This window comes from Mesoplodon mirus, assembly GCF_964341445.2.
Source record: "Mesoplodon mirus genome assembly, chromosome: 8".
In the NCBI taxonomy this organism is placed as follows: Eukaryota; Metazoa; Chordata; class Mammalia; order Artiodactyla; family Ziphiidae; genus Mesoplodon; species Mesoplodon mirus.
The window spans coordinates 90073776-90086945 of NC_138984.1; the positions used below are offsets into that span (position 1 = coordinate 90073776).

Here is a 13170-nt window from a genome sequence, read left to right on the forward strand (position 1 = left end):
AAGTGTTTCCAAGGGCTCTTTTAAAATAAATTTTCTTATATTTTTCACTATTTTGTTAGTTCCATGAGGTCAAAGATCATATTTGTTTTAAACTTCTTCCTGTCTTCCCGGCATCTACTATATTATTAAATATCACCAGAAACAATGCCATAAGCTTAATTTCTCTAATCTGATTAAAAGTATCAATATTTTTTAAAACCACAGCAAACATCATACTTAATGGTAAAAATTAAAAGCTTTTCCACCAAAATCAGGTGCTAGACAAAGATACCTGCTATTCCCACTTCAACTCAATATTATACTGGGTCCTAACCCATTAAACAAGGCAAGAAAAATTTTAAAGGCAAGAAAAATAAAAAATAATAGGAATTGGAAAAGAAAAATCAGTACCATCAGCCCACATGTATGTAACACTTAACAGTTTTTATATGCTTTCACACATAATATTACCAGTTAAAACTCATAACAGTCTTGCCAAAACAAATATTTGTTTCTAGTTTATAAACTAGCAAACTGAGGTTCAGAGGACTTAAACTTATTTGTAGGACAAAAAGATGGCTAATGTGGCTGGAGCAAAGGTGAAAAAAGGAGAGTGGAAAGAGATGAAGTTAGAGAAATAGACATAAGCCAGAAAGTTGGGGTTAAGGTCAGATTTTACTCTGGTTGCAATGGGAAGCCACTAGAAGAATTTAAGTAGGAGAGATACAAGATCTGATTTATACCTTAAAAATAGACTAGTTGGGAAACCACTGCAATAGTGCCAGCAACAGATGATGATGACCTGAATTAGAATTGTAGTAGTAGTAAAGAAAGTTAGAAGTGGTCATATTCAAGATAATTTTGGAGGTAAAAATGAGAGAACTTTGAAGGGGAGGGAGAAATGCATTGTAAGTTAAAGGGCATATGGAGTCAGGATGGGATTTTTCCCCCAGATGATTGTATTGAGACAGGATTATATGCCAAATAGGGACAAGCTAATACAAATAGATAAGGCAAAAGAGATGCAGGTAGGGATAACTGTAAGAGCAAAGTTCATGAGATGGTCAGAGTATCTAGAATCCAGAGCATACATGAAAGGCTTAGCCAGAGATGGGATCAAGGTTCGTCTTCCAAATTACCATGACGGATGACAGCATACTGAGTAACAGATGGGGCTCACTTTATGTTTTTGGTGGTGGAGACAGCGCTCACCTGTTTACATCTATTTTCTTCATGAAGTGAGACTATCAGGTCAGAGTGGCCAGGTAGATTTTGTGAAGTTCTGTTTATTTGTGGCTTCTGAATTTTTATTTGGTTGGTTGGTTTTATTTTGGTTTGGTTTGGTTTTGGTTTGGGGGTTTTGGTATGGTGGTGGGTATTAGTGATTTGAGGAGAAATACAGGGTCAAATAATACTCTCAAAGAGAAAAAAGTAAATTTATTAGGGAACTATAATAGGGTTGTATAGCAGTGTTGAGTGTACATTTGATATTTGCAATCATAGATTTAAAGTGAGTCTAGTCAGCATGTTGTATGATTTTCCTCTAACAAATTTAGCTTTCCTGATGCAGATACAGACTAAGCATATAAATGTTTTTAACCAGGATATGGTTTTGCCAGTCACAGATTAAGCATATAACTGTATTTAAACAAGGTATGGTTTGCCAGACATGTAGAATGGGCAAGAGAGGCAAAGGAGTCAAGGGTGTCTAAAAGGGATGGTCATTGGTCTAGATCACAGAACCTTAACTGGGTCAAAGATAGGTCATACATGAGGAGGGCAGTTTGAAAGTCATGTATCTGTGTGAACCTTGCTTGGATCCTGAGTCAAACAAACAAAATATTTTTAAAGCAAATGACATTTGTAAGATAACAGGAAATTTATTATTTTTATATTTAATATTTTATAATTTTAAGAATTCTTTTTTAAGTATAATAATGTACATTGTTTACACACTTTTTAAATACATTATGGATAGATATATCTGGGATATACTTCAAAATAACAGAGATGGAGAAGTGGGTAGGGGTAAAAATGAAATAAGATTGACCAGGAGTTGATGATTGTTTAGGTTGTGTGATAGGTAATATGAGTGTTCATTATACTATTCAGTCTATTTTTGTATGTGCTTGAAACATTCTATAATGAAAAGTTAAAACAAGAAAAAAAAATCACACGTAAAGTTCATTTAAAATGAAATTTGCATATCTTGGGTTAATTATAACTCATAGTTTTAAGACCTGAATATCTTTAAAATCTGCACATATACAGAATACAGGAAAATTGTCATAATTTACATACTTCAATAAAAACAAAAGCCTAGGGGCTGTGAGCCTGAAGAGAATGATGCAATTAATAGAATAAATCAAAAGATGTTTAACTATATTTTACTCCATAATAACGTTTTCTACAAAGATAATTTAATAAATATAATATCTCTTCATTTAAAGAAATGAATTGTTTTGTGTATTGTGTAAAAAAAAAATTCTAAATGGACAAGACAGAAATAACACAACTGAAAAACAGAACCAGTTTGATCATTCATAACCTTTCTTACACTTTACAGTAAACAGCTCTTCAATATTTACCACATGTCATTTCAATATACCATTTCACAACCTATTATTCAATTACAAATTAATGCACCATAAGATGGGTTTTTTAATGTATTTATAAAAACTTCAAAATTAAACTTACTATTTCTTTCTGTTCTCTTGGAAAAGAAGAAAATAAGCACCGTTCTTATGCTCCAAATGCTGTAGAACAAGCAAAATTCAGAAACAAAAACCATCATTAGGATACATGAATTAGAAGCCACATAAAATGAAAACAAACACACATTTCCAATTACAGTTAGGGACATTGTATCCCTTTGTATTTTGAAAATCAAAAAGCACTCCTTTCTTTCAGAAGCCACCAGAAGTCTACCTGTGCTTTCAAAGGAGGAGTTCTCAATCTAAAATCCATGGATCTCCTGAGGGTCCCTCCATATTGTGAAACTGCCTTTCTGTGCATAAGTGCATTTCTCTGGAGAGACCATTACCCTCATCATTCTCAAAGAAGTCTATGAATCCTCCAAAAGATTAAGAACAAATTATAGGGCTTCCCTGGTGGCGCAGTGGTTGAGAGTCCGCCTGCCGATGCAGGGGACACGGGTTCGTGCCCCGATCCTGGAAGATCCCACATGCCGCGGAGCGGCTGGGCCCGCGAGCCATGGCCGCGGAGCCTGTGTGTCCGGAGCCTGTGCTCCGCAACGGGAGAGGCCACAGCAGTGAGAGGCCCGCGTACAGCAAAAAAAAAAAAAAAAAAAAAAAAAAAAAAAAAAAAAAAAGAACAAATTATAAAATTCCTTCTTACTAGGTAAGCATCAACTCTAAAACTTTATCTATTCCCATACGTTAGGGAAAAACACGTTTTACAAATCCAAACCATTATACAATTGTAAGTTGCTACTCCTTCCCTGTTATTTTCATTTATTTATTTATTTATTTATTTTGCGGTACGCGGGCCTCTCACTGTTGTGGCCTCTCCCGTTGCGGAGCACAGGCTCCAGACGCGCAGGCTCAGTGGTCATGGCTCACAGGCCTAGCCGCTCCACGGCATGTGGGATCTTCCCAGACCGGGGCAGGAACCCGTGTCCCCTGCATTGGCAGGCGGACTCTCAAACACTGCGCCACCAGGGAAGCCCCTTCCTTGTTATTTAATATTAGAGGGATTTTCTCTACTAAATAGGATAAGCTATCTGGAGAAAAAATAAAATCTTACCATCAAGTAAATAACTGATAAGTAAATTTAGCGAAACATCGCCTTTCATAGATTTTATGAAGGTAATTCTTTAGGCCTTGCATTAGTAAGTCGTCAAATGATACTAAAAGAATTAAAAGAAAATCAAAGAATGATCCTAATCACAAACTTGTCCAGGTCATCTCTTAAATTCAATGTAAATAAAACAAAAATCCCTTCTCCATAGAACATGGCCCAATAAGTATACAAACATTATCCATCATTTTATAAAAGAAATACATTGTATCTAAATGCAAATTCAGATAATAGGTATGAAAATTAGTTCTTCACTCTGAAATATATCATTGCTATTCTTAGGAATTAGCCTGCAAGGTCATCACCAGTGAACCCTGTCTCCTGGTATTCACAACTTTGTGTAGTTCTCTCTCACCAGTGTTGGTCTGTGTGACCAATAGCATGTCACTTCAAGATTAGGTTATAAAAATATGCAGTTTCCATCTCAGGCCTCTTCTTCTGCTTGCTTTCTTTCTCTCTCTTGGATTACTCTCTCTGAGAGAAGTCAGCTGCTATGACATGAGGACATTCAGGGAACTCTATAGAAAAGCCCATGTGGTGAGGAACAGAGGTCTTTGGCAAACAGCCAGTGAGGAGCTGATGCCTGCCAACAACTCCACGTGTGAGCTTAGAAGTAAATTCTCCAGCCTTAGGTAAGCCTTGAGATGACTATAGGCCCAGCCAATAGCTTAACTGCAATTTATATATGAAAAAAGACCCTGGGCCAGAACCATCAGCTAAGCTGCTCCCATTTTCTGTCCCTGAAGAACTGTGAGAGAGAATAAACATTTGTTGTTTTAAGCTACTAAGCTCTGGGGCAACTTGCTACATAGCAATAGATAACTTGTACATGTTCTGGGGGTTGTTTGTTTGTTTGTTTGTTTTTGGCTGTGTTGGGTCTTCGTTGCTGCACACGGGCTTTCTCTAGTTGCAGTGAGCAGAGGCTACTCTTTGTTGTGGTGCGTGGGCTTCTCATTGCAGTGGCTTCTCTTGCTGTGGAGCACAGGCTCTAGGCACACGGGCTTCAGTAGTTGTGGTGCGTGGGCTCAGTAGTTGTGGCTCGTGGGTTCTAGAGTGCAGGCTCAGTAGTTGTGGTGCACGGACTTAGTTGCTCCTTGGCATGTGGGATCTTCCTGGACCAGGGCTCCAACCCGTGTCCCCTGCATTGGCAGGCGGGTTCTTAACCATTGCGCCACCAGGGAAGCCCCTACATGTTTTTTACATGGTGATGATTTATTTTTATGATATGAAAATACCAAAATAACCAGTACCAGATTCCTACATGGTACTTGGACAACTATCTAAGCACTAAAAAAAGACACTGGGCATTGTCCTTATCAAGGGAAGGGAGATGAGAAAAGAGGTTTAAACATACAGCTCACAACCCTAAATGATCCTACAACAGTAGAAAAGTCCCATAATATTTCCCCATTGCAAACCCCCTGAAACAGTGGCAAGCTGAGAGAGATGATTTAGGAAAAAAAGTATAGGGAAAGAAAACTGAGAACACAAGAGAAGGAGTTGCAGAGATAATGACTAAAATTCTGAAGAAAATCAGTAAATTTTCTTAAATAGTAGATTTTTTTAAAGCATATATAATTTTCAAAGTATAAAAAGTACAAGAATGGAAATATACTCCCTTACTTCACAATAAAACTAACTTCCCTTTGTGGACAACAAATTCTTCTTTTGGTTTTTATCAGAACTACTGGTGGAGAAAATAGGCTATCAAATAATACACATTTCTAAGTGTCAAGCCTTCAAGACTTGAAAAGGTAGAATATAATAGAGTTAGTTATTCCTTAAGGCTAAATTAAATGAAATTCTTTTACATAATTCTTTAAAATAAAATTTAGGAAAAGAATTAAAGTACTTCAGGAATATGTGTTCTACTTATCCCAACAGAGATGTTGCTCTCCCAATAATTAAATATAATTTATGAAAATACAGCAACATGTTTTGTGAAGATATTAAAGATATTACTATTGACTCCTACTTTGAGAATACCGGCATAATCTCCCTTTCCCCCTTCTCTTCTTAGAAATCATCCAAACAGGAAGGAGACAAAAACAAAAACACAAATTCCTTTTCTGATAAAATTAAGATAAGCTAAAACTCAATCCTCAAAATATGTGGAAGTGTTCCCCAAAACAATGGAGATCACGCAGGGGCTCAAAAGAGTAAAAGGAGAGAAGGAAAACTGCTTATCTCACTAAAAGGTAGGAAGATAAACTTCTCAAAGTGTAAAACCTAAAACTCATGTTTATTACAGTGAGAATAAGATACGCATGCTACAGGCAGAAACTCCTAAGTTTGGTTCCAACAATGAAACAGAAAAGGCAGGGCTTAAAGAGAAATCATTCAGAAATGCCCTATTTACAAAGAATATTCTGTTTCTATGGCAGCAGGGGAGAAAAGTTTTCTACTATGAAAAATTTTATACACAGTTGCCTAACCCTGTTGGCTGGAGAAGGATAAAAGCTGAACAAACGAACACACTAAATCCTGGATCGTAAGGAAAATTCTAGATAGCCTAAATGTAGGAAGACTTGCCTCTATACTCTCACATAAACCTCTTACAAATAACTGGGCCAAAGCAAAGGAAACATACCACATAGCTAGAGATTTTCTATTTAACGTATAAAAACCAAAAGCAAAATAGAAAATTAGTTTCAAAACTTAGACCAACATCTTTCATCTCAATGAATGTAAATGAGCTAAATTCACTAGAGCAAAAGAAAAAGACTTTCAGACTGGATCATAAAATAAAAACCAACCCTTTAATGTAAACTGACACCTAAAACTGTTTTTGAAGGTTGAAAATACAACAATGAGCAAAAAATATAGTAGGCAAATACACACAAAATAAAGGTTGTGATCTTAATATGCCACAAGACTGAATTCAACACTACACCCCCAACAAAAAAAGCTTTAAACTAGAAAAAGAAGGTCATTTTATAGTATTAAAAAGGATGCAGTTTCTTTCCAACAAATAGAGCTGGAGCAACTGCACATCCACGGCAGAAGAAAGAAAGAGAGACAGAGAGAGAGGGAGGGAGGGAGGGAGGGAGGGAGGGAGGAAGGAAGGATGGATCTCAATGTGAACCTCACATCTTCTATAAAAAATTGGCTCAAAATGGCTTATGAACTTAAATGTAAAATGTTAGAAGGAAAAAAGCATAGCAAAAAAAATAAAGAAGAAAATCTTCAGGACCTATAGATACAGAGGGGTTCTTAACAACAAAAGCACAATCCATAAAATGAAAATTTTAAATAATAAATTTGGCTCTGTGAAAAACCCTTTATAAGGATGAAAACCCAAATTACAGACTGAAAAAATATATCTGCAAACCATATATCCAGCAAAGAACTTTTATCTACAATATATAAAGAACTCTCAAAACTCAACAGTAGGGCTTCCCTGGTGGCGCAGTGGTTGAGAGTCCGCCTGCCGATGCAGGGGACATGGGTTCATGCCCCGGTCCAGGAAGATCCCACATGCCGCAGAGCGGCTGGGCCCGTGAGCCATGGCCGCTGGGCCTGCGGGTCCGGAGGCTGTGCTCCGCAACAGGAGAGGCCACAACAGTGAGAGGCCCGCATACCGCAAAAAAAAAAACTCAACAGTAAAAAGACTAATTATCCAATTAGAAAATTAGACAGCAGACCTGAACAGACATTTCAATGAAGAAAAGATACAGATGGAAAATAAGCACATGAAAAGATGTTCAGCATCACAGCCATCAGGGAAATGTAAATTAAAATCACAATGAGCTATCAATACACACCTATCAGAATGATCAAATCTGAAAACAGTGATAATACCAAATGTTGCCAAGGATGCAGAGAAACAAGATCACTCAAACATCACTAGTCGAAATATAAAATGGTACCTCTACTCTGAAAAAAAGTTTAGCAGTTTCTTATAAAAGTAAACATGTACTTACAAGCATCTCAGAAATTACACTCTTGGGCATATACCCCAGAGAAATAAAAACTTACATTCAGACAAAAACCTGTACACAAATACTCATGGCAGTCTCATTTTTTAGAGCCAGAAACTGGAAACCATCCTAATGTCCTTTAACAGGTGTTTGGCTAAACAAACTGTGCTACATTAATGCCATGAAATATTACTCAGCAATAAAAAGTGATTACTGTTACACTTAACATCTTGGATGTATCTCAAGAATATGCTAAGTTTAAAAAGCCAATTTCAGAAGGTTACACACTATGTGATCCCATTTTATAACATTCTTGAAATAAAATTATAGAGATGGAAAACAGATGGGGTGGAAGGGGTTAGGAATGGGGCATGTGGAAGAGGGTTGGTATGACTGCAAAGGGGTAGCAAAAAGGAACTCTGTGAACAATTCTGGATCTAAATTGTGGGGTACTTACATGAAGCTACACATATGATAAAACTGCATAGAAATATAAAACACATACACACAAATGAGTGTATGTAAAACTAGTGAAATCTGAATATGCTCTATGAATTGAACCAGTGTCGATTTCCTGTTGTGATATTTAACTGTAGTCATGCAAGATGTTACCACTGGGGAAGGCTAGGTGAAGGGTACACAGGATCTGCTTGTACATCTGTTTTTTTCCAATTTCCTGTGAATCTATAATTATTTCAAAATAAAAAGTATTTTTTAAAGGATGTGCCTACAATGAAGATATAACAAGAATATTTACTCATCAAATAGAAAAGCATAACAGTCATAAAGCAAAACTAAAGGAAATATAGGGAGAAGTAGAAATATACTGTTATTAGAATACAGAAGACCTATATAACACAGTAAGGTAGTTTTCAATGATAATATTAAACTCTGAAAAAAAAATATATATATATATCTTCAAGTGTTCGTGAAACACAGCAACTGATCAAATAGCATGCCACCAAAACAGGTCTCAATAAAACCAAAGAAGTAGAAATATTATTAAACAACATTCTCTGAAAGCAATATAATAAAACTAGAAATAGTAACTAAGCCAAAAAACAAACATACAAATACACATTGCCACCTGGAAATAACTCTTAGATTATCAAAACTTAAAAAAAAAAAAACTTAAAAAAAACTTTTAAAAAATGTAATGAAGTTTTAAAAATAACCAAAGTAAATACATATCACTACCTATCAAGACCTGTGGGATAAAACTAAAGCAGTCAGAAAAATACCATGGCCTCAAATACATGTGTGGTATATTGTGTTAAGAAATAAGAATGAAAATAAATACATTAAAGCATCCATTTTGAGTTACAAGAATAAAGTAAGCCTATGGAAAAAAAAAGAATTAATAAAAAGAAGTAGTTTTTTAAGCTGGTTATTTGGAAGAAACAGCTAATAAAAACAATCAAAAAAGAATTACAAATATACAAAATAAGAAATAATAAGGAAGCAATAATCATAGCTACAAAGAAAATTTTAAAAATCAATGAAACAATGATTACTGCTATTACAACACTATGCAAATACACTTTAAAACTGTAGAATGGTTAACAAAACTAACCTTGGAAGAGAGAGAAAGCCTAAAAAATTAACTACTGTTGAATTTTAGAAGTTGTTAAGAGCTACCCTCTATAAAAAACACCAAGCCCAAAAGACTTCAAATGGAATACTACTAAACCTGTAAAGGACAGATAATGCTAGTACTATTTTAAACTGTTCCAGAACATTAAAAAAGAAAGGAAAGCTTCCTGATGTTCTTATAAAATGACTACAACTGGGCCTCCCTGGTGGCGCAGTGGTTGAGAGTCCGCCTGCCGATGCAGGGGGATACGGGTTCGTGCCCCGGTCTGGAAGGATCCCATATGCCGCGGAGCGGCTGGGCCCGTGAGCCATGGCCGCTGAGCCTGTGCGTCCGGAGCCTGTGCTCCGCAACGGGAGAGGCCACAGCAGTGAGAGGCCCGCGTACAGCAAAAAAAAAAAAAAAAATGACTACAACTAAGAAAGTAGAAATTTTCCTAGAATTCAAGATTTCAATATTTGATTTCAATATTTAATATAATCTATCATTATCAAGAGATGTAAGATGAAAAATCACATGGCTATTTCCATAGATGATGAAACAGCATTTAACAAAATTCAACAATCTTTCTTGATTAAAAAAAAAACTAAATAAAATATAAATAGCTAGAAGATTCCTTAACATAAAATATATCTGTCTCAATCCAAAAGTCAGGATAATGCCCAATGGGGAAACATCAGAAGCATTCCCAAGGAACAAGTTAAGGGTGTTGACTATTTTCTCTGTAACTTAACATTGTCCTGAAAGTATTAGCCCATACAATTACCAAAGAGGAAAAAAAAATCTGAAAGGAGTTAAAAAGTCTGAAAGGAGGTGGTAAAATTATTGCTATTTACAAATAATATGACTGCATACTTAGAAACTCTCAAAGAATCAACTAAAAAACTTATTAGAAACAATAAGACAATTATAGTTGAATACAAAATTAGTATAGAAAATCAGTAAGTTCATATATACTATCAGTTCTAAGACATACTAAATACCCTAACTCACATTCATGAAATCATTCCTGTTGTTCTTTTCTGAATGAAACTGATGCTATTTGAAATGTAAGTACAGCATGAATTTCTGTAAATATTATCCAGTGACTTGCACTATAAAATTATAAAGGTGTTCTAACAGGAATAACTGGAGCCTCAATAAAACAGAATCATACTTTAGATTCAGTAAACATTTTAAATCCTTAATACTAAGTGTTTTTACTGTACTAAAGTTAAAAATGCTAAAAGTTAAAATGTAGCAGAATACCTAAAACTCAATCAATATAATAAAACCTTCCTCACTTTTACTAAAGGATTAACATTCTATAAACCTCTGATGATTTTTCGCCAACCTTCATATAAAAAGGAATTTTTACTTATTTCGTCCTTTCTGCCAAATTTAAGTGCTTTCTTTCCAACAACTACACAAGCCCAATCCAATTTATTGAAATGTTTTTAAGATGAGACTTAACAATATATAAAGCTAAAAATGAAAAAGATACAGGTCTCAATATTTATAACTATGTTGACAATTTTGTCAGTTTATTTAACCATCAAAGGCTTTAGGGAGAATTACCTTCACATTTAGAAAAGTAACAATGATTTAATTTGGTATAAGGAACAAGCTTTATTTATTTATTTATTTTTATTATTTGGTGGGGGTAGAGATATAATTCAACACTGTTTTCCCCCAATGATTTGAAATGCTATCTTTATCATATATAAAAACCATATATAATAAATATTCCTTTTGGGATTTATTTCTGGATGCTTGTATCTCTTCCTTTGGTCTGTGTCTCTATTTAGACCCTATCAAACTTTTAGTTAATGAAGTTTTACAATGCATTTGATGCCTAGTAGACCTCTGCTTCTCATTCTGCTCCTTTTTAGACTTTTCAAGACTATTCTTGAGCTTATTTTTACATTAAAAATTATGGAATAAGTGTGCCAAGATTTTTAAAGTATTGTTAGTATTTTTATTGTGTTCACACATTTTTAGATTAATTTAGGGAGAACCAATCTCAGAATAGGATTTGTCTTCCCATCCAAGAATAGGATTTGTCTCTTAATTATGTCTCAGTACATAATTTTTTAAGTACAGAATTATATCAAGTGAATATCTATATTTTATTTTTTTATTTTTTTTTTTTTTTCTTTTTGCGGTATGCGGGCCTCTCACTGTTGTGGCCTTCCCCGTTGCGGAGCACAGGCTCCGGATGCGCAGGCCCAGCGGCCATGGCTCACGGGCCCAGCCGCTCCGCGGCATATGGGATCCTCCCAGACCGGGGCACGAACCCGTATCCCCTGCATCGGCAGGCGGACTCTCAACCACTGCGCCACCAGGGAGGCCCAGAATATCTATATTTTAATATCAATATTATAAAAGGGATGCTTGCAAAATAATTTTCTTACCTACAAAAACTAAGAGTAAATATTCCCCTTGAGTAAATATCAAGAGATGTTCAGATACCTTCTCCTTTAAGAGCCAACTATAGTCGATGGGAGATACTTTGTATTATTATTAGAGTGCCATGAAACAAACTTAACTTTCCTGAAAAGGCTACAAATTATGTCTGTTAGCTGCCTAGCTGGTTGAGGAAATATATACCACAAACTGGTTGGGAGGAGGGGAAGTGGGAAGGAGGCATTCCCTGACAGTCCAGTGGTTAAGACTCCGCCTTCCAATGCAGGGGGCCCGGGTTCAATCCCTGGTCAGGAACTAAGACCCCACATGCAGGGTAGTGCAGCAAAAAAAAAAAAAAAATTGTACAAAATCAAAGCTCTAACCTCAAACGGCTTTCAATGCAAGTAGAAAAGCAAGAAAACAAAAAACAGGAGGAAGGAAACAGGAGACAAAACCACCTTCCTCAGTTCCTTTGCTTAAATTTTTCCCCCTCAAATCTCATTTTAAGAGGAAAACACACATACACACGGAAAGAAAATATGGCCAAATCCTCTGGGAAGGTTAACATTTTATGCTAATTGGTCTCTGAAATGACCTTATAGAGAATGGAATTTCTAGAAAGTTATTATTTGTAAGAATAAGGTATCCAGGAATAAAAGTTTGTAAGATTGCTTGCAGAGTCAGTTAAGGGTAGAGGCAAAGTTTATGGTTGTTCATTCTTAGAAAATGAGCCAACTCCCAAGATAATGCCTATCTGCCAGCATAATGCAGAAATACAAAAATTTAACTGTAAACCAAACCTTCCCTCACTATGGAGCACAATCTTAATAATTCCTATGAAATCAGTTCACCATAATTTCAGTTTCAGTAACAGTTGAAAAGATCAGAGAGATATAAATATACTATTGAATCTGAAAAGCAGAAAACCAATAGACTGGAATCTCACCAAGTTCCTCCCTATTACGTCCTAAAAAGAAGACAAAATAAAATCTCAAATCTTCTTAGGTATTGATATTCTACCAAAAAAGATAATTAGGGAATAGTTATGATTAGGCAATATATGCTCAGTCCCGAATCCATGACCTCTCTGCCAGTAAAAGCATTTGGGAAACTTGGAATGCAGAGACAACAGTCGCTTTTTGCCGTTATCAGGTAGATTTCTAAGCTTTATAATTAATGTAGACAGTGATGAGTAAAGCAATACCTTTTATTGCTCCTTCTGCCTCCATTTCTTTAAGCAAACCCTGGTCTAGACATCAAAACTTTGTTTCCAAAGAAAAAAAGTCCAGGGGTAAGCTTGGGTGAGAGCTCACATTACACACAAAAGGCAATGTCCTGTGGTAAGTCTTCTTTCTGTTCACCACAACATCCACTCTCATGTTGTTGTATTCTATTTCATGCTTTTTTGATTGTCATCAATCAGAAGGACAATTCTATTCTTTGTTGGATAACTGGTCTATGCTTCCAAAAGTGAAC

General features: G+C 35.6%; 1 protein-coding gene across 2 annotated transcripts in view; it reads right to left on the reverse strand.

Moving 5' to 3' along the window:
• The window catches only part of LNPK (lunapark, ER junction formation factor), an 86263-nt gene that overhangs the window by 60106 nt on the left and 12987 nt on the right, over positions 1-13170 (reverse strand). For both annotated transcript variants that reach the window (XM_082630557.1, XM_082630558.1), the window contains exon 5: positions 2677-2735. In XM_082630557.1, the coding sequence (XP_082486683.1) occupies positions 2677-2735 (59 nt within the window). The remainder of the gene's footprint in view (positions 1-2676; positions 2736-13170) is intronic.